Source organism: Lacerta agilis, chromosome 13 (genome assembly GCF_009819535.1).
Source record: "Lacerta agilis isolate rLacAgi1 chromosome 13, rLacAgi1.pri, whole genome shotgun sequence".
Lineage (NCBI taxonomy): Eukaryota > Metazoa > Chordata > Lepidosauria > Squamata > Lacertidae > Lacerta > Lacerta agilis.
Window position 1 is genome coordinate 1,423,709 of NC_046324.1, and position 22,238 is coordinate 1,445,946.

The following is a 22,238-nucleotide window of genomic DNA, read 5'->3' on the forward strand; positions in this document are numbered from 1 at the left end:
CCGCCGGGCAGGCGGGCGGGCGGGCCCCAAATGGGAGCATGCCGCCTTTTTCCCCTTCCAGAGGCTTTTTTTCGGCGCGAGGGGTGGGCCAGCGAGGTGTCATGCCAGTGACAAGCGTGACACCCCCTCCTCGCTGGCCCGCCCCTCGCGCCGAAAGAAGCGAATGAAAGGGGAGAGAAAAGCTGCTTCCTTTTTTCGCTCCTTTCAGCTGCTTCTTTCGGCGCTGGCTGGGCTGCGGAGTTGCAGCCCAGCCAGCACCGAAAGAAGCAGCCGAAAGGAGCGAAAAAAGGAAGCAAAGCGGCGCGTTTAAGCGCCGGCTTTGCTCCCCGCCCCCTTTCCCTTTCGGCTTATTTCGGTGCTGGCTGGGCTGCGAAGTCGCAGCCCAGCTAGCGCCGAAAGAGAAAGCGGGCGGGGAAGCAAAGCCAGCGCTTGAACGCGCCGCTTTGCTTCCTTTTTTCCTCCCCTTTCGGCACTGAAAGAAGCCGAAAGGGAAGGGGGGGAAGCAAAGTGGGCGCGCTCAAGCGCCTGCTATGTTTCTTTCTTTTTTCCTGGGGGCGTGGCGTCGCGCTGTGAACGTGCATCATGACGTCATGACCCACGCACACGTCACGATGCCCCGCCCCCAGGGGTGCCTCTTTGCTTCCCGCCCCGGGCAGCCAAGGGGCTAGGAAAGCCCCTGCTTGTCTGTATTGCTTGGCAGCAACTCTCCAGGCTTTTAGGCAGGTATCTCTCCCGACACCCCCCCCCCTGGAGGTGCCGGGGTTTGAACCTGGGACCTTCTGCTTGCAAGGCTGATGCTCTAACACTGAGCCATGGCCCTTCCAACATTGAGGCTGAGGAAGAGCAGGCTGACAGCCAGGATCACCTCTTGGACTGCTTATAAGGAAGGAGGCAGGCAGATGGCTGGAGACACACAGAGCTTGGTGGAGCAATGCCCCCTTCGCCCAAATGGGCCAGCCCCTCCCTCGTGCCAAGTGATGAAGGGCTTTGGAAATCAGAACCAGCACTCACAGAGCTCCTGGCCTGAGACTCCCTCAGAGGCCATCACTCGATTGCATTTGTTAGTCTGTTTTCCTGGTGAATTGCCTAGCAGCAGCTTGAAGACATTTCCACTTGTCTCCAAGTGGTACAAATGTTATATCTTGCATCTTTGAAGGATTTCCACAGCTCTCCAAGGTTGTTTGGTTTGGACCCTGTCCCATTTCATCTTGAACGACATTCTCCAGAATGAGTTAATCTCAGTCACAAATCTTTATCCCAACTTTACTGTTTCATCGATGTCTGACATTAGTCGGTGAGGGGGTGGGTATCCCAAAATATTTCCATCAGTACAAAGCATTATTGTATTGGAATCACTTCAGAACTTTAGGCATTCCCCTTTGCCAACTCATTCTGCAGGCTTTGCCATTCATCTTTCTATCCAGCTACAGATGATGCCCCTTCCCTTGCATTCCACATTTGAACTCTGGAGCCCATGCAAAAATTCAGAAAACATATTAGGCTTATCACACTCAGCCACTTCATTTAAAATTTTATCTTCCATTCCCCCATAGATCTGCATATTGATGTATATATAAAGCAGGGAATTATCAGCAAAATGTCAGGAAGATGTGTTCATTTTGCATGGACACACTTTTTCCTAGACTGTCAGACTCATAGCGTTGTAACCTGTTGGAGAGCAGGTAATAAGTTTATCAGTAAAGTAAATCATCATCATCGACAACAACAACAACAACAAGTAGAAATAGTAGTACCAGTTATCATTATGATAAAGGTATTATTGCTTTTATGTGCAACCCCCCCCCCCCCCCCCGGTCCTACCTTCTTTCGGCTTTGGGGCTGCGCCTCCGGGACTGTGAGGGCCGGCGGCCTCTCAAGGCTCCCCTGCTCAAGTGGCTGGCGTTGCGCCCTTCGGAGGAGGCTCTGGCCTGGAGTCCGGCTCGCAGCCCATCTTCGGTCCGGTGAAGAGGCACCGACGTACGGATGGCAGAGATGATGTGCCCAGAGAACGGACTGAGCACGTCTTCGTGTCGGTGCAGAGGCTGGTGGGCAAGAGTCCTTTCAGAGGTCGGGAACTGCCCAGGCCTGCGGTGGCTCCTCTCGTAATAGAATCCTGGGAGGCAGGGCCTCGTCTGCTCCATCACACCGCCACTGCAGCTTCGGGAGCAGGCCGACCAGGGCCCCCAGGTGCCCCATGCCCCCGGGGCTCCTGCGCTGTCGTCCTCCGTGGCAGCACTTTGCTCTCCTATCCTCTGTGGAACCTAAGGACACCAGAGCAAACAAATTAGCGAGAAAGAGACCCCCAGGGTGGCTGGTGCATCTTGGGAGACCAGCCGCTTCACTCCACCATCTCTGAAAGCCGTGCTGCATGTCTTGGGCAAAGCAGAAGGCGGTCCCTTTGCGCTTAGGGATCCGAGGCCACCGTGGCTTCAGGCAACATCTGCAGCACACTTTCAAGGCAGTGCTATACTCCTTCAGTCACGGCTTCCCCCAAAGAGTCCTGGGAGCTGTTGTTTTTGTTAAGGGTGCTGAAAGTTGCTAGTAGGCCCCTAATTCCCCTCGCTAAAGCTGCAGTTTCAGAGTGGTTTAACCATCAGTCCCTCTTCCCAGGGAACTCTGGGAATTGTAGTTCTGTGAGGGGATTTACATTCTCAGCAACAAACAACAGTTCCCAGGGTGCTTGCGGGGGGGAGCCATGAGTGCTACATTTTTATAAGAGCGTTTGACATGTGTGGTGTGGTCTTTGCCTGCCCAGCGCAAGGTCTGAATTTGGATCTGGAAACTTGTCAGCCATGCTCTGACCACGGTGTCAGTCTCCACACCTGCTGACTGGGGCTTTGTGGGATTACAATGGCCCCAGACCCCCTTTCCCCTGAATTTTACTTAAGTTTCTTTTCTTGAAATAACCAGCTATATTATGACCATTACACATGTAATCTCCATTCCCTTGGTTCTGTCTCCCCCGCCCCCACATAAAAGATCCTTATATGTGAGCTTCATTTTACAGTAGATAGGAGGGGGTTGTGAGGAAGACAGGACTTGGATTGTATCCAGCAGGGCTGTTAGTATGTCCCAAAAAGATAATGGAAAGTACTTGCAATAGTACTTAACCCATTGTGTCCTAGAAACCTCAAATCCTGGAAACCCCGGATCCTACCTGCAACCCACCCCTCCCTCGACCAGGTTGAGAAGGGTGGAGCAATCCATTGTTGGGGTTTAACTGCAGAAAGACGCAGCAAGACGTAGCAGACCTCTCCTGCCTGTGACCCTCAGCAACAGGTACACAGAGGCATTCTTTAAGCAAGGAATCCATCCCCTCAGTTCTACACCACCTCTTCTTTGTTGGTTATGTAGGCAGAATTATTTTTATGAAATATACACCAAAGTCTTATGAAATATTCCAAAGGTGAAGCACTCAGTAACGAATGAGCTTCAAAATTATGGGAAAGAAGCATTGGCAAAGCTCAATAATATGCAGAAAAATTAACAAAACAAGGTGGCATCTCAAACTACGTCCCTAAATGGGAGTTCGTCCAAAGTGTCTGGCAGAGCCCTACACACAACATCACCTCCATGTATCTCCATTCCTATGGATGCATAGGAAGGAATAAGTCACAATGATCTCAGTGGGCCTAACTTCAGAGTAAACAAACATAGGATTCACCAACAAGAACAGCATCAAATACCCAAGAGAATGCTCGGCAATATTTAGTCCTGTTCTACTCTTCCATGTACAAATATGGGGCTTATTTGATGCCTAAATGGCTCAAGGCACATACAGAGATTAACCTTTTACTCGCGCACGATCATTGCAGGTAACTTTCTTTACCTCACAAGGGCAAAGAAAGTGCAGAGCCTTCTGCTCCTCACAACCCAACACTGTTAAGATTTAGAGCTAAATGCAGTGCCTGGAATCGGAGGTTATAACCCAACTCCAGAGCAACCCAGCCGGTCAGAATGCATCGCTGAACAGCCAATGGCAAGGAAATCGGAGCCTTTGGTGGAATACAGCTTGCAAAGCATGGCTTTTGAGAGAAGTTGATGACAACACACAAACTCTATCCAAGCTAGGCTTTGGGGTGGGCTACATACAGCCCACTCTTCAAGGTGTCCCTCATTGTTTCATCTCTAGCCCCCTGTGGTGCTGTCCAGGGAGGTCTATGGGGCAGATGTCCAGGGCTCCACTCAGCAGAATGAACAGAGAGGCTCCCCAGATGTAGGGGGGGGTGCTTACTAGGAACATGAAAGCTATTTTATACCTAAGTCAGCTCACTGGTCCATACTCTCCAACATTGCTCCGATGAAAAGAGGGGCGCCCTAAGGGAAAGGGAGACATTCTGGGATCAAATCAGAAACCGGGACAGCTTCTGTAAATCCAGGACTGTCCCTGGAAAATAGGGACACTTGGAGGGTCTGGTCAATTTAACTTAGTATTTGCCCCAAGAATTGTTGATCCAATTTTACAGAGGTACTGTTCTCTGTAATTCTGTTACTGCCTGGTATGGCACAGCCTCTAAGCTGGATAAGAAGAGGCTCCAACGAGCAGAAAGAATTGTAGAGAGGGTAATTGGTGTTAGTTTGCCTCCAATAGAGACACTTTATGCTGCTTGAGCCAGGAAGAGAGCAGAGGGAATTGTCACAGACCCTTCGCATCCTGGACATTACCTGTTTGATTTACTTCCACCCGGATGTCGTTACAGGACTCTATACACAAAAACGTCTAGGCACAGGAATGGTTTTTTTCCTTGTGCCATCAAACTGTTGTCTGCGGAAGGGAGGTCAGTTGGTGGTATGGGGTTCCTTTGTTGTGCTGTTGTAGCGTGAGGGGAATAGTGTTTGTATGAGGTACGTTTTCTTTACATTGCAATGTAGTCTTTACATTGCAATGCAGAAAGAATTGTAGAGAGGGTAATTGGTGTTAGTTTGCCTCCAATAGAGACACTTTATGCTGCTTGAGCCAGGAAGAGAGCAGAGGGAATTGTCACAGACCCTTCGCATCCTGGACATTACCTGTTTGATTTACTTCCACCCGGATGTCGTTACAGGACTCTATACACAAAAACGTCTAGGCACAGGAATGGTTTTTTTCCTTGTGCCATCAAACTGTTGTCTGCGGAAGGGAGGTCAGTTGGTGGTATGGGGTTCCTTTGTTGTGCTGTTGTAGCGTGAGGGGAATAGTGTTTGTATGAGGTACGTTTTCTTTACATTGCAATGTAGTCGAAGCAAAATTCCAAGTATGATTGATACTTGGCCAATAAAATTATTCCTATTCCTATTGTCTACACTGACTGGCAGCAGTTCTCCAGTGACCCTCGAGGTCCCTTCCAACTCTGCAATTCTATGACACTATGATTCCCATCACATCCTGGCAAATAGAAGGGGAAGAAATGGAGGCAGTGAGAGATTTCACTTTCTTGGGTTCCATGATCACTGCAGATGGTGACAGCAGTCACGAAATCAGAAGACGCCTGCTTCTTGGGAGAAAAGCAATGACAAACCTAGAAAGCATCTTAAAAAGCAAAGACATCACCTTGCCGACAAAGGTCCGTATAGTTAAAGCTATGGTTTTCCCAGTAGTAATGTACGGAAGTGAGAGCTGGACCATCAAGAAGGCTGATCGCCGAAGAATTGATGCTTTTGAATTATGGTGCTGGAGGAGACTCTTGAGAGTCCCATGGACTGCAAGAAGATCAAACATATCCATTCTCAAAGAAATCAGCCCTGAGTGCTCACTAGAAGGACAGATCCTGAAGTTGAGGCTCCAGCACTTTGGCCACCTCATGAGAAGAGAAGACTCCCTAGAAAAGACCCTGATGAAAGATGAAGGGCACAAGGAGAAGGGGACGACAGAGGATGAGATGGTTGGACAGTGTTCTCGAAGCTACTAACATGAGTTTGGCCAAACTGCGAGAGGCAGTGAAGGATAGGGGTGCCTGGCGTGCTCTGGTCCATGGGGTCACGAAGAGTCGGACACGACTGAACGACTGAACAACAACAACAAATGATTCTTATCCCTACCTAAAGATGCCACTGCATGCAAAGCAGATGCTGAAATATTGCCCTTCCCCTGTACAATATTTTGAAATAAATGGAATTATACACCTTGCCATCTAAATAGCAGGATTGGTGGAGAAATTTGGTTTGCTTCATATTTGGTTTTGCTTCACATTTTAACTTGTGCCTCCCCAATACACACTTCTTGAAGCAATACACAAACCAAGTCTAGTGTCCAGATCAAGGGAAGTAACAGTCCCACTATTCTGCCTTGTTCAGACCAAAGGCCTGGTCAAAGGCCTGGAAACGATGCCTTATGAGGAACAGCTTAGGGAGCTGGGTATGTTTAGCCTGGAGAAGAGAAGGTTGAGGGGTGATATGATAGCCATGTTCAAATATATAAAAGGATGTCATATAGAGGAGGGAGAAAGGTTGTTTTCTGCTGCTCCCGAGAAGCGGACACGGGGCAATGGATTCAAACTACAAAAAAGAAGATTCCACCTAAACATTAGGAAGAACTTCCTGACAGTAAGAGCTGTTGGACAGTGGAATTTGCTGCCAAGGAGTGTGGTGGAGTCTCCTTCTTTGGAGGTCTTTAAGCAGAGGCTTGACAGCCATCTGTCAGCAATGCTTTGATGGTGTTTCCTGCTTGGCAGGGGGTTGGACTGGATGGCCCTTGTGGTCTCTTCCAACTCTAGGATTCTATGATTTTATGACCACAACCTGAATTACTGTGTCCAGTTCTGGGCACCACAATTTAAGAAGCATGTTGACAAGCTGGAACATGTGCAGAGGAGGGCAACCAAGAGTCTGGAAACCAAGCCTTATGAGGAATGGTTGAGTGAGTTTAGTATGTTTAGAGATGGTTTAGCCTGGATAACAGGAGACAGATAGGAGATACGATAGCCATCTTCAGATATCTAAAAGACTTGTCACATGGAAGTTGGAACAAGCTTGTTTTCTCCTGCTCCAGAGCACAGGACTCAAACCTATGAAATGAAATCAAGTTACAAGAAATGAGATTCCAACTAAACATCGGGAAAAACTTTCTGACAGTAAGAGCTGTTCAACAGTGGAACAGATTCCCTCGGAAGGTGGTAGATTCTCCTTCCTTGGAGGTTTGGATAGTCATTGTCATGGATGCTTTAGTTGAGATTCCTGCATTGCAGGGGGTTGGACTAGATGGCCCTCAGGGTTCCCTCCAACTCTACAATTCTATGATTCTATGAAAACACAGCTGTCCCTTGAAATCCACAGTGTTCCAGAGTTTGCAATGCAGTTCTCCAACAAAGCCTTTTTCTTTAAAGAACAGTCTGCAAAACATTGCACGTGCACTTGCAAAAGTACTTGTAAAAATTGTGCCTGTTAGGAGAAACATTGCCCCCAAATGCTGACAATTTCCCATGAGGACCTGGGGAGGCAGGAATCACAAACTTACTGCAGAAAACTGAACTGAAGCCTGGAAAAATGAGAAACTGAGAAAATCCAAAACGGACAGATTCATCCATTGCTACTTCAAGGAGAGGGGGTCCCACAAGAGAGCTTGAAGGCTTTTCAGATAGTTTTACCTGCTCTGCAAATTGTCATGCTGGCTTTTTCAGTTTCGTGGTTCTCACCCCATCAGAGTTTAAGGCAGCTGCTCCTTGCTTTGTTCAGGAGAACAAGCAGCACTCCCTTCTGTGTCTGCCCCATCAGGCCAGAGAAGCTTGTTGAAACAAAATGCCTCCAATTGTTTTCCAGAAAGTGCAAATCATGGTCACCTACAGTCACAAACATGCGCTTCACCCTGCTCAACAGGCCGAGAAGTCCATTTTTATCAGAGCCAGCTTGAATTTCAGTCTGTGGGTCTGCTCTGCCCACATTTTATACCCTCGACAGCACCTTTTGCAAAACCACAAGACATTCATCAGATTGCCAGCGCCTAAAAACCCTCACTTAAAATTATTCAGTTATGGGGGGGAGGGAACCTGATAAGTGACAAGTGCTGGCCTGCAGCAGAGGCAAGGGAGGTGGGGGCAGGCCCCCAGCAGCTGCTAAAGCCTCAAGCCCTCAGGAGCAGGTTTGAGATAAAAAGGATATGCTGGAAGAGCTCCAGGCAAGTCAGAAAAGGTACAGTTTCACACATGTTAATCCCGAAGCTCAAGATCTGCTGGCAAATGGCTGCAAGCAAAATCATAGGTACTGAAATCTAAAGCAGAACATGAGTCGGTCAGGGGAGGGGGGGGGGTTATTTGTAATGCAGAAAGGCTCAATGCAAGAATATACATTCATCCAGGGATGGAGAACCTGTGGCTCTCCAGATTATATATATATATATATATATATATATATATATCCCCCAACACACACACACACGAATTGCAAACCATACTCTTAATAATGGCACGTGCCCACTTTTTCTATTGCGAGGCTTGCATGCACCATCCAGGAACAAATGAATTATGTTTCTCACTTTGGGACTATTATGTTTACCCACATGCATGTTTTAATTGATTTGTGCACTTTAAATGGATAAGTTGAGTAAAACCTCTGTGCTAATTGGCAGAGATTTCAAGTGACAGTCTTGATTTCTACCACGCATGCCAAAACAGCAGAGGCCCTTCAGTGGCTGACTGCAACCCGGCTGCTCCCTGGCCATTGGCCAAGCTGGTTGGACCTGCTGGGCACAGAATTGTAACCACCTCTGGAAGGACACTGGCTCCACAGCCCTGCTATAAATCTGCAAAGTCTCCATATAAGCACCATCTGGATGGGAGCACAAGTAGTTTATTTCATTTCCTCAGCGTTTTCCTAACTGTTGATTTCTGCATTATACTTTAGCTTTCACATGATGTAAAAAAAACTTATGAAAAATTAATGGAATCTAGCACATGTTTGGTGCTCATTTCCATGTTGTTTGATTCCATTTGCAACCCCTCAACCTGGAAAACTACAGGAGTCCAATGATGAAATTTCAGTCAGTATACTGGCATGCTTTCCTTTCCTACTGTTTTCATGGGGAAACAGAAGTACACATATGTGCAAAATGTTTGGGAAGCAGCAATGCTATCCATTGAAACTTTCTGTTGTGCCACACTGTGCCCACTGGTGCAAACAGAATTTAGCTTAACATGCTGGTAAATTGCTTGTAAAGACGCAGTTCCATAACTCAACAGGTACTGCAGTGTAAAGGGAATATTAGAAATATTCAAAGAAAAGGGAGTCCGAGATGCATGGGAGTTTCTTAATGGTGAAATATTGAAGGATCAAAGGCAGAAAATTTCAACAAGAAAGGAAAGTGGGAGGTACCTGAAGAAATCAGTGTGGCTGCATAAGGAGCTTACAAATGAGATGAAATTTAAGAAGGGCATGTATAAGAAATGAAAGAAAGGAGAAATGAAGGAAGAGTGTATGCAAGTAGCCATCAGTTGCAGGGAGGAGGTCAGAATGAGCTGTATTTGAAGCAATGGGAAGAACAAGCTACCGGTAGTATTGGGTGCCCAACCTTGCAGCCTAAGCTAGGAAAAGAAGTGGTCAGGGAACACCAGGATACTTTAAATGAATTCAAATCTCCAGGGCCTGATGGGCTGCACCCAGGGGCAAAAAAGGAGCTTGCAGGTGTAATCAGAGACTCTCAGAGTCTATAATCTTTGATAATTTTTGGATAACAAGTGAGGTCCCTGCAGGCCGGAGGCGGGCAAATGTTATCGCCATCTTCAAAAGGGGGGGGGGAGAAGATCCAGATGTAACTATTGACTGGTGAGCTTAATATCGATTCCAGAAAAGCTCCTAGAACAGATAATTCAACAGCTGGTCTGTGAGCACTTAGAAAAGGATGCTGCGATTACCAAACACACACACCCTTTTAAATTTAATACTTCGGTTACAGCAAAGTATTTATTTTATTTTATTTTATTTTATTTTATTTATTTATTTATTTATTTATTTATATGTCACCTTTTCCTCTAAGGAGCTCCAGATGTCGTACGTGGTTCTCCGCCTCCTTATATAATCCACACAACCACCCTGCGAGGTAGGTTACACTGAGAAACTGTGACTGGCCCAAGGTTACCCAGTAAGCTTCATGGCAGAGTGGGGATTTGAACTCTGGTCTTCCATATCCTAGTTCAGTACTCTTACCACTGCAGCACACTGGCTCCCTGAACATCTTGTAGGTTGGCAAGGAACAAAATAAGTATTAAATGAGAATGAATGGATGCCAATATCCAAGTCTCGGCACATTCTCTCTTTGGTGAGAGAACCCCAGCAGAGATTTTAAATAACAAAATATGTACCAAACTAAAGCATGGAAATATAGGCCGTTAGACCTTTAGATTGTGCCCTTGTGGGTTCCAAAATAGCCCCCTCTTCCCTCAGCCTAGAAAAATACCACATACTTGGTAAATTAAAAATGCGCTCCAATCTATTTTACTGAAGAGTGTGTGAATGATTGGAAATCTGCAATAACTTGGTTGTTAAGGTGTGGCTCACTTCCTGATCCACCTCCTTTATTCTTGCTCTCTGATTTGAGACATATAAGCTATCTAGATTATTTGGTTCTCAACAGTAGTGTTATAAGTAGACGATCCTGCCCTGCCCAGTGACTAAAAGGCAACAATGGTTGCTTCACAGCCTGAGTGTTTTGGATGGAGCTGCGTAGTCATCTAAGTGTTTCTGTGCTTTTTGTCAAACCCAAATGGGAAATAACAATTTTTACTTCCCTCATTGGAGAGGCACAGATGAAACAAAATTAAATGCTCAGGAAGTTTGCTTAAGTCCAAAAATTAAATTTGGACTACTAGTTTAAGAATTGGGTGCAGGCTGGGAGGGACCCATGCAGACTCTTAAGAGCATGGATGAAAATACTAACATTTGAAGTTGAGGACATGACGTGGTGGAATGCCGCAGCAGGATTTGCCAGCAGGAGCTCAGGATGGGTGCATAAGTTATCAGTGAGCAGTGCAAATTACCATAACTCAATGCTAAAGAAAGCCTATCCTAACGCTAGAGTCTGCTTACCAGGCCTGCCCTGCCTGCAGCAACAATTATAACCCCTTGTCCAACCATAACAATAGATTCTGCTTCTCGTCTTCTCTGTGCAGCCAGGCTACAGGATGGAGAGTGCTGGAAAATTGAGGGGATGATGGAGTGATGCCCCAAGTGAGGAAAGGTTGCAGCACTTTGGGCTTTTCTGCTTAGAAAAAAGGCAAGTAAGGGGTGAGTCCACCATAAGTCCATAAAATGATGCATGACATGGAGAAAGTGAATGTTAAGCAGACTAGTTTTCCTCCTTTCTCATAACACTAGAAGATTCAGGATAGATAAAAGAAAGGACTTATTCACATGGCGCTTACTTAAACAATGGAACTCGCTTCCCCAACAGGCAGCAATGGTCACTTAGGGTGGCTTTAAAGGAGGATTAGACAAATTCTCAGGGATGCGGGTGGCACTGAGCCTTGGGCTTCCCAATCGGAAGGTTGGCGGTTCGAATCCCCGTGACGGGGTGAGCTCCCGTTACTCAGTCCCAGCTCCTGCCCACCTAGCAGTTCGAAAGCACATCAAAGTGCAAGTAGATAAATAGGTACCTCTCCGGCGGGAAGGTAAACGGCGTTTCCGTGTGCTGCTCTGGTTCGCCAGAAGCGGCTTAGTCACATGACCCGGAAGCTGTACGCCGGCTCCTTCAGCCAATAAAGTGACATGAGCGCACAACCCCAGAGTCATTCGCAACTGGACTTAACTGTCAGGAGTCCTTTACCTAGACAAATTGCATCTTACAATATGTTTTGTTCTGAGATTCTTGTGTACTTTATGGTTTTTATTTCTGGTATATTGACTGAAATAAACTGATGAATATAGAGGATATAGTCTCTCTCACACACACAGAGCTCCAGACTTGGATTGGGGCCATAAAGTACTAAGTAATCTGGATCTATAGTAGCCATTGCTTAACAGCTGCTTCCCTTAAGTGATCTTATATTTTCCAGACATCTGAGGTTTTGCGTGCGCTTGTTGGGGTGGAGTAAGGAAATGGAGGTTAAATGTTAAGCAGACCTATGAAATTTGCATTCCTTTTTGGATTTTGGAATAGGCCACCATTAACTCAACCTTGCCTCCTCATTTGCCAAAACTGTGTGTTACTATTAGATGAAAAATCTCTTAATGACAAAAGATTATGTTGATTATCACTCAGAAGTAGCACTCATGGCTTTCCTTTGTACATTTCAGAATTATGCCTGTGGCAGATTGACTTAAGATGTTTGCTAAACAGGGAATAATAGACCAATAATTTCTCAAGACATGCATTGATTTCTCCAAACACACACCTTGGCTCTTGAATCCATTCAAATATTTCCACTAAGCACAGCAGTTCATAAGCTATTTAAATGCTGTTTTAAATTGTAACAGCACTTCCATCTAGACATAGAAGAAACGGGAGCTATGTCTAGGGACTTGGTATGTTGTTGAAACTTCACTATGCAAGAACACCCCTGAGGAGGAAATATCACTGGAATTAGAAGCCACAATTATTCCAAAACTAACTGGTGCTACAAGAAACGGAATACATAACAAGGGTTCAGAAATTCTAATTTTCTAACATAGTGCAAGACTTCAGCAAGGCACAGGGACTAGCACATGAATATGTTCACCCAAAGGTTTTGACGCACATTCAGTGTTTGGACACCACTAACTCTACTGATGGGTGTCGTCATCATTTGGATTGTGATCTAGAGAATACTTGAGGATATATAATACCAGATTTCCACAAGCACTCATTTTCACACAGTCTATAGTCAACAAACGGTTTATAAAATGGAAAAGGTCGGCCCTCAGCTCAGTGGTAGAGCACCTGCTTTGCATGCAGGTGGTCTCAGGTTCAAAACCCACCATTACCAGATAGGGCTGAGAGAGGCCCCTGCCAGGGCCGTCTTAAGCTTATCTGGCGCCGTGGTGCAAGGATCCCTCCGGCGCCCCCACCCCCACCTCCACTTTTACCTCCGGGCAGGCAGCAGCTGGAGGGTGGCTCCTCCGGTGGGACAGAGGCTCCGGGCGCGGTGGCGAGAGTCATCTGCGACAGGACCTAATGGTCAAGGGTCCCTTTACCTTTATTTTTTTTTTTTTATAAGATTTTATTATTTTCTATTAAGACAAAGGGAAAACATAACATAAACAACAACATTCACAATATAAAAATACAAAATACAATACATAAACACAACACAAAAACATAATCAAACAGTCACAATAAAAAGAAACATATACAAACCTTTAAACTAACATTTATCCTCTTACTTTTCTTGTTACTATCTTCTCTACTTTGAGGGACTTCCCCCATTCCCTCCACTGTCTTCAAAATCATATATATCTTCAAGGTAGCTTTGTATCTTGTTCTATTCACATTAACTCAATTTTTAATACACTTTACTTTGCTTAATCATATCTTAACTTTAACACCAAATCTTAACACAATTCCTAACAGTTAAATTTTTCACACAAAAATATCTTACCAACAATTTTATCTAACATATATCTACTAAAGCCGCTATTCTATTTAATTCTGCTCAGATATTCAATTTTACTGTTTTGACTAAATAATCCTTAAATTTCTTCCAATCCCTTGACACCTTCTCCTCCCTCTGGTCCCGGATTCTGGCGGTCAGCTCTGCGAGTTCCATATATTCCATCATCTTCATCTGCCATTCTTCCACCGTTGGTATCTCTTCGCCTTTCCATGTTCTTGCCAATAAGATTCTAGCTGCTGTTGTGGCATACATAAAAAACACTCTATCCTGACTGGGTATCTCTTCATTGGTTATGCTCAGGAGAAATGCCTCTGGTTTCTTACAAAAGGTAACCTTCATTACCTTCTTGAGTTCGTTATAAATCTTATCCCAGAAAGCATTTACCGCTGGGCACAACCACCACATATGAAAAAAGGTACCTTTCGCATGTTTACATTTCCAACATACATCTGACATTTTGGTATTCATCCTGGCTATCTTAACTGGTGTCAAATACCATCTATAAACCATTTTCATTATGTTTTCTCTTAAACTATGACAAGCAGTAAATTTAATACCTTTTTGCCACAATCCCTCCCAGTCATCCATCATAATATTGTGTCCTATATCTTTCGCCCAATTTATCATTGACGATTTAACCAATTCATCTTTCGTATGCCACTCTAGCAAAAGATTATACATTTTGGAAAGGTTTTTAAAGTTCGATTCTATCAGTTCTGTTTCCAGTTTTGATTTTTCTACTTGAAAACCAACTTTTTTGTCCATTTTGAATGTTTCATATACCTGATGATAATGCAGCCAGTCGGGGACCTGACTTTTCACTTGATCGTAGCTTTTTAGCTTAAAAGAGTCCCCTTCCTGCTGCAATATGTCCATATATCTTAACCAATTTGCAGACATGTTCGGTCTCTTGTAGGCCTTGGCCTCCACTGGAGAGATCCATCTAGGGGTCTTTCTCTCTAACAAGTCTTTATATCTAGACCAAACCTGGTATAAGGATTTTCTAACTATATGAGACTTAAAAGTTCTGTGGATCTTAGCCTTGTCATACCAAAGGTATGCATGCCAGCCGAACATATTATCATACCCTTCCAAGTCCAATACATCAACATTCTCTAGTTTAAACCAGTCCTTTAACCAGCAAAAGGCCGCTGCTTCGAAATAGAGTCTTAAGTCCGGCAGGGCAAAGCCTCCTCTCTCTTTAGAGTCTGTTAAGATCTTAAACTTAATTCTTGGCTTTTTGCCCTGCCATATGAACTTTGATAAGTCCTTTTGCCATTTCTTAAAGCAATCCAGTTTGTCCAAAATTGGTATGGCTTGGAATAAAAACAGCATCCTTGGTAGGACATTCATTTTTATCACGGCGATTCTTCCCATTAACGACAGTTTCAATCTTATCCATATTTCCATGTCTTTCTTTATTTCCATCCACAGTTTTTCGTAGTTGTCCTTATACAGGTTCAAATTCTTGGTTGTGAGGTTGATACCTAGATATTTTACTGTTTTGACAAAATTGAGGCCAGTGCCTTCCTGTATTCTTTGAATTTGTTCTGCACTCATATTTTTTCCTAGAACTTTGGTTTTCTGCTTGTTTAACTTGAAACCAGCTACAAGTCCAAATTGTTCGATTATTCCCAAAACTCTGGGGACACTGCTTTCCGGTTCTTGCAGGGATAACATCAAATCGTCTGCGAAGGCGCGTAGTTTGTATTCCTTCTCTCCCACACGAATTCCTTTTATCTGTTTGTCCTTTCGTATCATATTTAGGAGGACTTCCAGGACCGTAATGAAAAGTAAAGGGGAGATAGGGCACCCTTGTCTTGTTCCCTTTTCAACTTCAAACTCCTCCGATATCACACTGTTTACTATTACTTTAGCTCTTTGCTCTGTATAGATGGCATTAATGCCATTCAAAAATTTTTGACCAACTCCCATCCTTTCCAAATTCTTTTTCATAAATGTCCAAGAGACTTTATCAAATGCTTTCTCTGCATCAACAAACAATAGTGCCGCATCTGTATTTATGTTTCTCTCCAGTTTTTCTAAAATGTCCACAATAATTCTCGTATTATTACTAATTTGTCTTCCTGGCAAGAAACCTGCTTGGTCTCTATGTATATAATCTTTCAACACTCTTTTCAATCTTGTAGCCAATATATTTGCAAAAATTTTATAATCCACATTCAAAAGGGATATTGGGCGATAGTTTTTCATTTGAGTCTTATCAGTATCTGGTTTTGGAATCAGTGTGATAAAGGCTTCCTTCCACGTCTCTGGTGCCCTATCTCCTTCTAGTATCTTGTTGCATACTTCTCTTAGTGGCTGCGATAGCCAGTCTTTCAATGTCTTATAATATTTTGCTGTTAAACCATCCGGTCCTGGAGCCTTCCCCAATTGCATGTTATTTATCGCATCTTCTATCTCCTGTGTCGTTATTGGGTGGTTGAGAGTAACTAGTTTTTCCTCTGGGACCTTTTGCAATCCATTCTTTTCCAGAAATCGGTCAATTTCTGCTTCATCTATCTTCTCCTCCTTGTACAGTTGCTTGTAAAATCTTTGAAAACACCATCTGATTTCCTCAGGTTTCTCCACGTTTTTTCCGTTTACTACCAAGGTATTGATGACATTTGCCTTTTGTCTTTTCTTCAATTGCCAAGCTAGTAATTTTCCACATTTATTGGCCGATTCAAATGTTCTTTGCTTCATCATTTTCACTTTCCATTCGATGTCCTGATTCATTATGTTAGCATATTGGGATTGCAAGTATTTAATTTCTTTTTGGATTTTGACACATCTGGGATGTCCTCTTAATTCTTTTTCCTTTTCTTTGATTGATTTCAACAATCTCTCCATCTCTGCATTTTGTTGTCTCTTCTTTTTTGCTTTTTCACTAATGAGAAATCCTCTCATTACCGCTTTACTTGCATCCCAAGCAATACTTTTCTCCACTTCGGAGCTCCAATTTATCTGAAAATATTCTTTCATCTTTTTCGCCGCTCTTTCCACTAGCTTGGTGTCTCTCATCAAAGCGTCATCCATTCTCCATCTAAAAGAGTCCTTGGAAATCATTTTTAAATTTAGCTGTACAGGGTTATGGTCTGAAAGAGTTTTAGGGCCAATTTCTGCCTTTTGTATTTTTGGAGCCAATTCATTCGAAATCCAAATATAATCTATCCTCGACCATGACTGCTGAGGTTCGCTGAAGTATGTTGCCTCTGTATCTGTGGGATTTTTTAATCTCCAAGAATCCACCAAATTCAAATTATCCACCATTTCGAAAAAAGTCTTTGGGAGTTTCCCATCATTCGTTAATTTAGTTCTTTGAGATCTGTCCATTAGTGTGGAAACTGCACCATTAAAGTCTCCAAGGCAAACTAATTTGTAATCCAAATAGTCCAACAGCAGATCATGTATTTTCTTATAAAAAATTGACTTTCCATCATTTGGTGCATAAAGTCCCAGAATCAAGAATTTTTCGCCTTGTATGTTAATTTCAATTGCGATGTATCTCCCTTCTTCATCTTTAAAAAGCTGTCTTGGGCTATATTTCTCCTTTGCGTATATCACTACTCCTCTCTTCTTGGCCTTATCCGATGATATAAACTCTTGGCCTAATTTTTTGTTCTGTAGTAATCTTCTGTGACGTCGGGCTATGTGGGTTTCCTGTAAGCATATTATATCCAAATTCTTCTTTTCTATGCTATAAAACACTCTGCGTCTCTTTGGTCTCTGATTCAATCCCCGGACATTCCATGTCATTAACTTGAGCGCCATTTTCCTTTCTCTAGTCTTCTCCTCCAGTTGCTTCTCCTATCTTGTCTTCCTCTGGGTCCTTGCCTGGACTGGGTAGGCTTGGTGGTGGTCCCGGCGGTGGTGGAAATACCTCTGGAAACCTGTAGAATTGTGCTGGGTCGAGTGGTGTGCCTTTAAATTGTTCCAGGTGCTTGTCCAAAAACTTCTGCTTCTCCGCCAGGGACCTTATTCTTATCTTTTTTCCTTCAAACGTAAATGCCAGGCCTTCTGGAAATTCCCAACTGAAGGGGATTTTCCTTTTTCTAAGCTCAGTTGCCAAATCGTTGTAGGGAACTCTTTTGTCAAGGAAAAATCTGGGGATATCCTTATAAAAAATTACTTTATTCTGCTCAACCACCAGGTTGTTTCTATAATGCAAGTCCAGAAAGTAATCTCTGTCGTGTCGATCGTGTAGCACAATCAAACAGTCACTGACTGTTTTACTGCTTTTCTTTCCTCTGGAGCCTCTTGGACCAAATCTGAAGGCCTTCACTATGCGTGCTGAGACGTTGATTTCTTCTATCTCCCTTTACCTTTAATTTCTGGAATGGCATCCCCACAGAGGCTCACCTGGTGCCTACTCTGATGCCTCTCCAGCCCCAGGCGAAGAACTTTTTATCTCCTCAGGCCTTTTGAAAAACTTTCCACAAAATATTTCCGTTCGCCAATTTTATATCTAATTTTGTTCTCTCATTCTCACAGTTAGTCTAGCATATTCCACCATCTTCATAAGTCAATCTTCTTTCATTGGGACTTCTTCTTTCCATTTCCATTTTTGTGTGTATTCTTGTTGCTGCTGTTGTAGCACATAAACAGATTAAACAGTTCTTTCGGAAGCTCTGGTCCAATTATACCTAACAGGTTTCTTGGGAATCACCACTTGAAACATAAAAAAAAACCTCATTATAAATCATTCCCCAATACAGTGGTACCTCGGGTTAAGTACTTAATTCGTTCCGGAGGTCTGTTCTTAACCTGAAGCGTAGTTAACCCGAGGTACCACTGTAGACAGGGGGAGCCAATTAATGCTAGTTTTGCCCAGGTGCTTCTCGCTGCTGAGTTTGACAAGGGCAGTGTTGAGACGTAGGAGGGGGGAGCTGGCAGGTAGTTCAGCCCCTGGACTGGTTTAAGGAGACTCAGAAATTTTAAGTGGTCCAAAATGCAACAGCTGGATTATGGCAGGGGTTCTGCTTAGATCCCACATAACCCCTAGTTTAAAACAGTTACACTGGTTGCCGGTTTGTTTCAGGGTCGAATTAAGGCGCTCACATTTGTGTTTGAAGTCCAACATGACGCAGGCTTCACCTACCCTTCCCTACAGATGCTCTCAGAGGCTGAGGTCAGCAAAGGGGGCCCTCTTGGTAGTTCCTCTGCCCTCAGAGCCTTAGGGGGCAGCAGCCTGGGAGAGGGCATTATCTGGGGTGGCCTCCAATTGTGAAACTCCGCATGCACAGAGGTGTATCTGACACCTTCACTATACAGCTTTTGGGTGATGCTGAAAACGCCCCTCTTTATCCTAGCTTTCAATACTTGAGGTATATATTTTAGGACCCACCTTAGTATTTGTGATTGTAAATTGTTCTAAACAATGGCTGTAACCCACCCTGGAACCTTAGGGTAAAGAGTGGGTATTAAATGATGGTGATGAAGAAGAAGACAGGCAGGTGACAGCTGGGTGACGGCAGATTGAGGTTAGTGGGGCAGAGCCCCATTTCCCCGTAATGGACGACTCTTCCCAATCTTGCATTTTGCAGAGATTTTATTCAAATGCATTACTGCTAGTTGCCATCCTTCAGGTTTCGGCTCCTTCCCCAGGCTCTCCAGACGTTCAGGCCTTGATCTTGATCAGTAGTTGGGACTCGTCTGCCCATGAGCCACACTGACAGCGTGGGGCTCTTTGCAAAAGGGCTTTCATGCTCCACACTGTGCTTCAAAGTCCCGAGGGTTGGGCCCATGACGCCAGGTGATATCAACTGTGGCCCTCCAGGGATGGGGAGATAAGGATGTGACCTGCCAGCAACAAAATGTTCCTCACTCCTGCTCTAAACTGCGCAGTAGTGGGAAGACTTTCCTGTTCAGGAAGGCCTTTGGTTGCTTGTGATGCTAGTGAACTTTGATTGATTGGCTTTCTGGGTCTTTTTTCTTTTCCATTTATGTAAATGATGGCAGTGGTGCAGCTGCTCACTCAGCTGTCATTCCTGCATTTCGAGAGGTTTGGGCTTGGGGACCTTGGGGTCCTTTTCAGCCCTACACCTCTATTATTCTGCGATCCATTCATTTCTGGTTACTTGCACAATTGTGGATTCGAGTTTTATGGTAAGAAAAACAACAGCTATGAGTTTCTTTTCTGCCATCGCGCCTGCACTCAGGAATACCCTTTTTTCTATCAGTTGCTTCCCCCTGACCCATAATGCTGTGCTCTTCTGTTACTGAATTTCTGTTTTTAATTATGCCCTTTTATCTTTTTTATGTTGTATTCCTGCGTGCCACTTCGGCATGTCTAGATATTAAGCAGTTTTATAATGCTTTTTAAATAGAATAAGTAGAATTATTTAAAAGGTGCTGCCAAGAGACGCAGAATATCAGAGTTCCTAACCAGACTTCCGTTTCATTTCGTAAGAGTGGCTTTCTAGGAGGGAGGACTCAGAACCTGGCCCTGAACTCTTCTGGTCTTCAGGGTTCATTTTACCTGCTGATCTCTTTTGGTTGTTCATAGTAATTACGCATAATGCAGAGATTCTATCCCTACTAATTAATTCCAATATTTACTAATGCTGCTTTGGGTATTCATAAAACGGAAAAGACAGGATAGAAATGGTTTTTAAATGTAAATAAAATTAAAACACACCCACAAATAAATCCTCCGTAAAGAAGGCTCATGGCTGCATTATAGGTGTCTGGGGAAACAGAACTGGCAAGTCAGTTGATCCTATCCAATATGCTGCAGATTTTCTTGTTGTCACTTCATTTTCCAATGAACTTTGCCATAAAGAAATATCGAACTATTTACAAATATCTTAATGGAAAATTCCCTCAACGATCCAAGCCTCGAAGCCTGATTATATTTCCTGTGCTTACCTTCCAGACTAAAACCAGATGTATAAGGTGCACGCAGAGGGATCCTAGCATTTCCTTCACCAAAAACTGAACTCTCTGATCCTTAAGAACTTACATACATGGCTTGCTTTAGGCTTAAGGGAAAGCACATGTGCTTGGCGGGGGGGGGGGGGCGGTGTGAGAAAGTGAGGCTGGTTTAACTCAAATTCAGTCTGCCAAAGCAGTGTCGAAGACTCCGTGGGTCAAGGTTGGTCATCGTTCAGCTTTAAAATACACCTTTAAAAAATGTTTGCACAGATCAGTTTGTCAGTTTAAAATTGTTTCTGTGCTGTGATTGCAAGGAATCCCACTGTCGAGGCAGAAGATATTCATTCTGTGGATTGATTTATGTACAAAGCTCTCCCTGTAGCCGGTGGATAAAATTACTGGGGAGGAATGCCAACACCGAGCAACATAAGCGGAGGGAGCCTAACCTTGGTCTAGCACAGGTTGGAAGAGCACATGCTGAACAAAAGCTGATTCCTTCTGCTTCTTAGGGATGCAGGCAAAATTCATTAGGGCACATTTTTAAGTGAGCTGACCAAATTTGCTTCAGTTGGGAGGATGGGATGGAAACTGTATTTTTTCAGGGCTGGGGGGGACACATACAGAAATATGTATTTTATGAAATGCATTGAAAAGTGCAGATTTTCTGGGGAAATGCATACAAAACAGCATGTTTTAGAAGAAAATGCATTGAAAAGAATGCAGAAATATGTACTTTAAAGAAAGAATGTATACATCATGGGTATATTAGGGGAAAGTGCATCATTTTAAAAGCTATTTAGGGTTCTCTCTTTTTCAGCTGCTGTGAGTGCCACCATAGACTTAGCCATGGGGGGCAGGAGGGCAACTGGCCCCCCATCAAGTAAATAAATTTTGACACATTGTTCTGACCACTTGGGGTGAAAAGAAAGTAATTTCAAACAACTGTTATTGAGACATTTCATTCCAAATCTGTTACGACAGAGGCAGACAGAGGGTGTTGACAGGTGGGTGTCTTGCCTCCCCCCCCCCAACATAAATCCTGGCTATGTCCACGAGTGGCACAGAATTTGGGTGGGGAAACTTTCAATTATGTGATATCATGATGCAAGATAAGATGCACTTAAGCATTAAGCAGAAGAACAAGACACAGGTTCCAGGGCTCTACACATCAAGATAAAAAGGAGGGCATCCCACATTTTAAAACAGTATGCGCTACCATTTTGGGGAGAAAAGTTACATATGCTAATCATGTTAATACATCAGCTCTTCTTTATCTTTGTTTTGTTGTTTCTACAAGCATGTTGGTGCATACCTTCTATTTTTAATGCCATGTGCAGACCATCAAACCTGCCTTGTGCTAGCACCTTTTGAAAAACAGAACACTTCAAACTACCATCAACACTCAGCAGCTGTCCTCTCCAGCAAGCACATCCAAGACTCAGAAATCCAGTTGACAACATCACAAGACATTTTGGTGCCCAGAGACATTGCCCCCTCACCCCTACTATGGTCAACACCACAGTAAACAACAACAACAACAACAACAACAACAACAACAACAACAACAACAACAACAACAACAACAACAACAATTTATCTGTACCCCAGCCACTCTGGGTGGCTCCCAACGGAATATATAAAAAGCTACTATTTGGGCTATCTCTATATATCCAGCCAGTTCAATTCGGAGTTTAATGCTAACCTGCCTAATTCACACTTTATGAAACACAGCTATATTTTGAAATTCACCTTTCACTTGTGATGCAGTTCTCCAACCAGAAGTGTGCAAAAATGCATGCAATAGGGGAAAGTGCACCTAAAAATGCAAGACGGAGCTGTTCCACCTGGCCTTTGGGTTGGTTTCTGTTT

The 22,238-nt window shown here is 43.9% G+C and overlaps 1 protein-coding gene across 1 annotated transcript in view; it reads right to left on the minus strand.

Annotated features, from left to right (window-relative positions):
- Window positions 1–22,238, minus strand: part of THSD4 (thrombospondin type 1 domain containing 4) — a 319,132-nt gene that overhangs the window by 273,140 nt on the left and 23,754 nt on the right. The window contains exon 4 of the mRNA XM_033168041.1: window positions 1,822–2,261. Coding sequence (XP_033023932.1) covers window positions 1,822–2,261 — 440 coding nt within the window. The remainder of the gene's footprint in view (window positions 1–1,821; window positions 2,262–22,238) is intronic.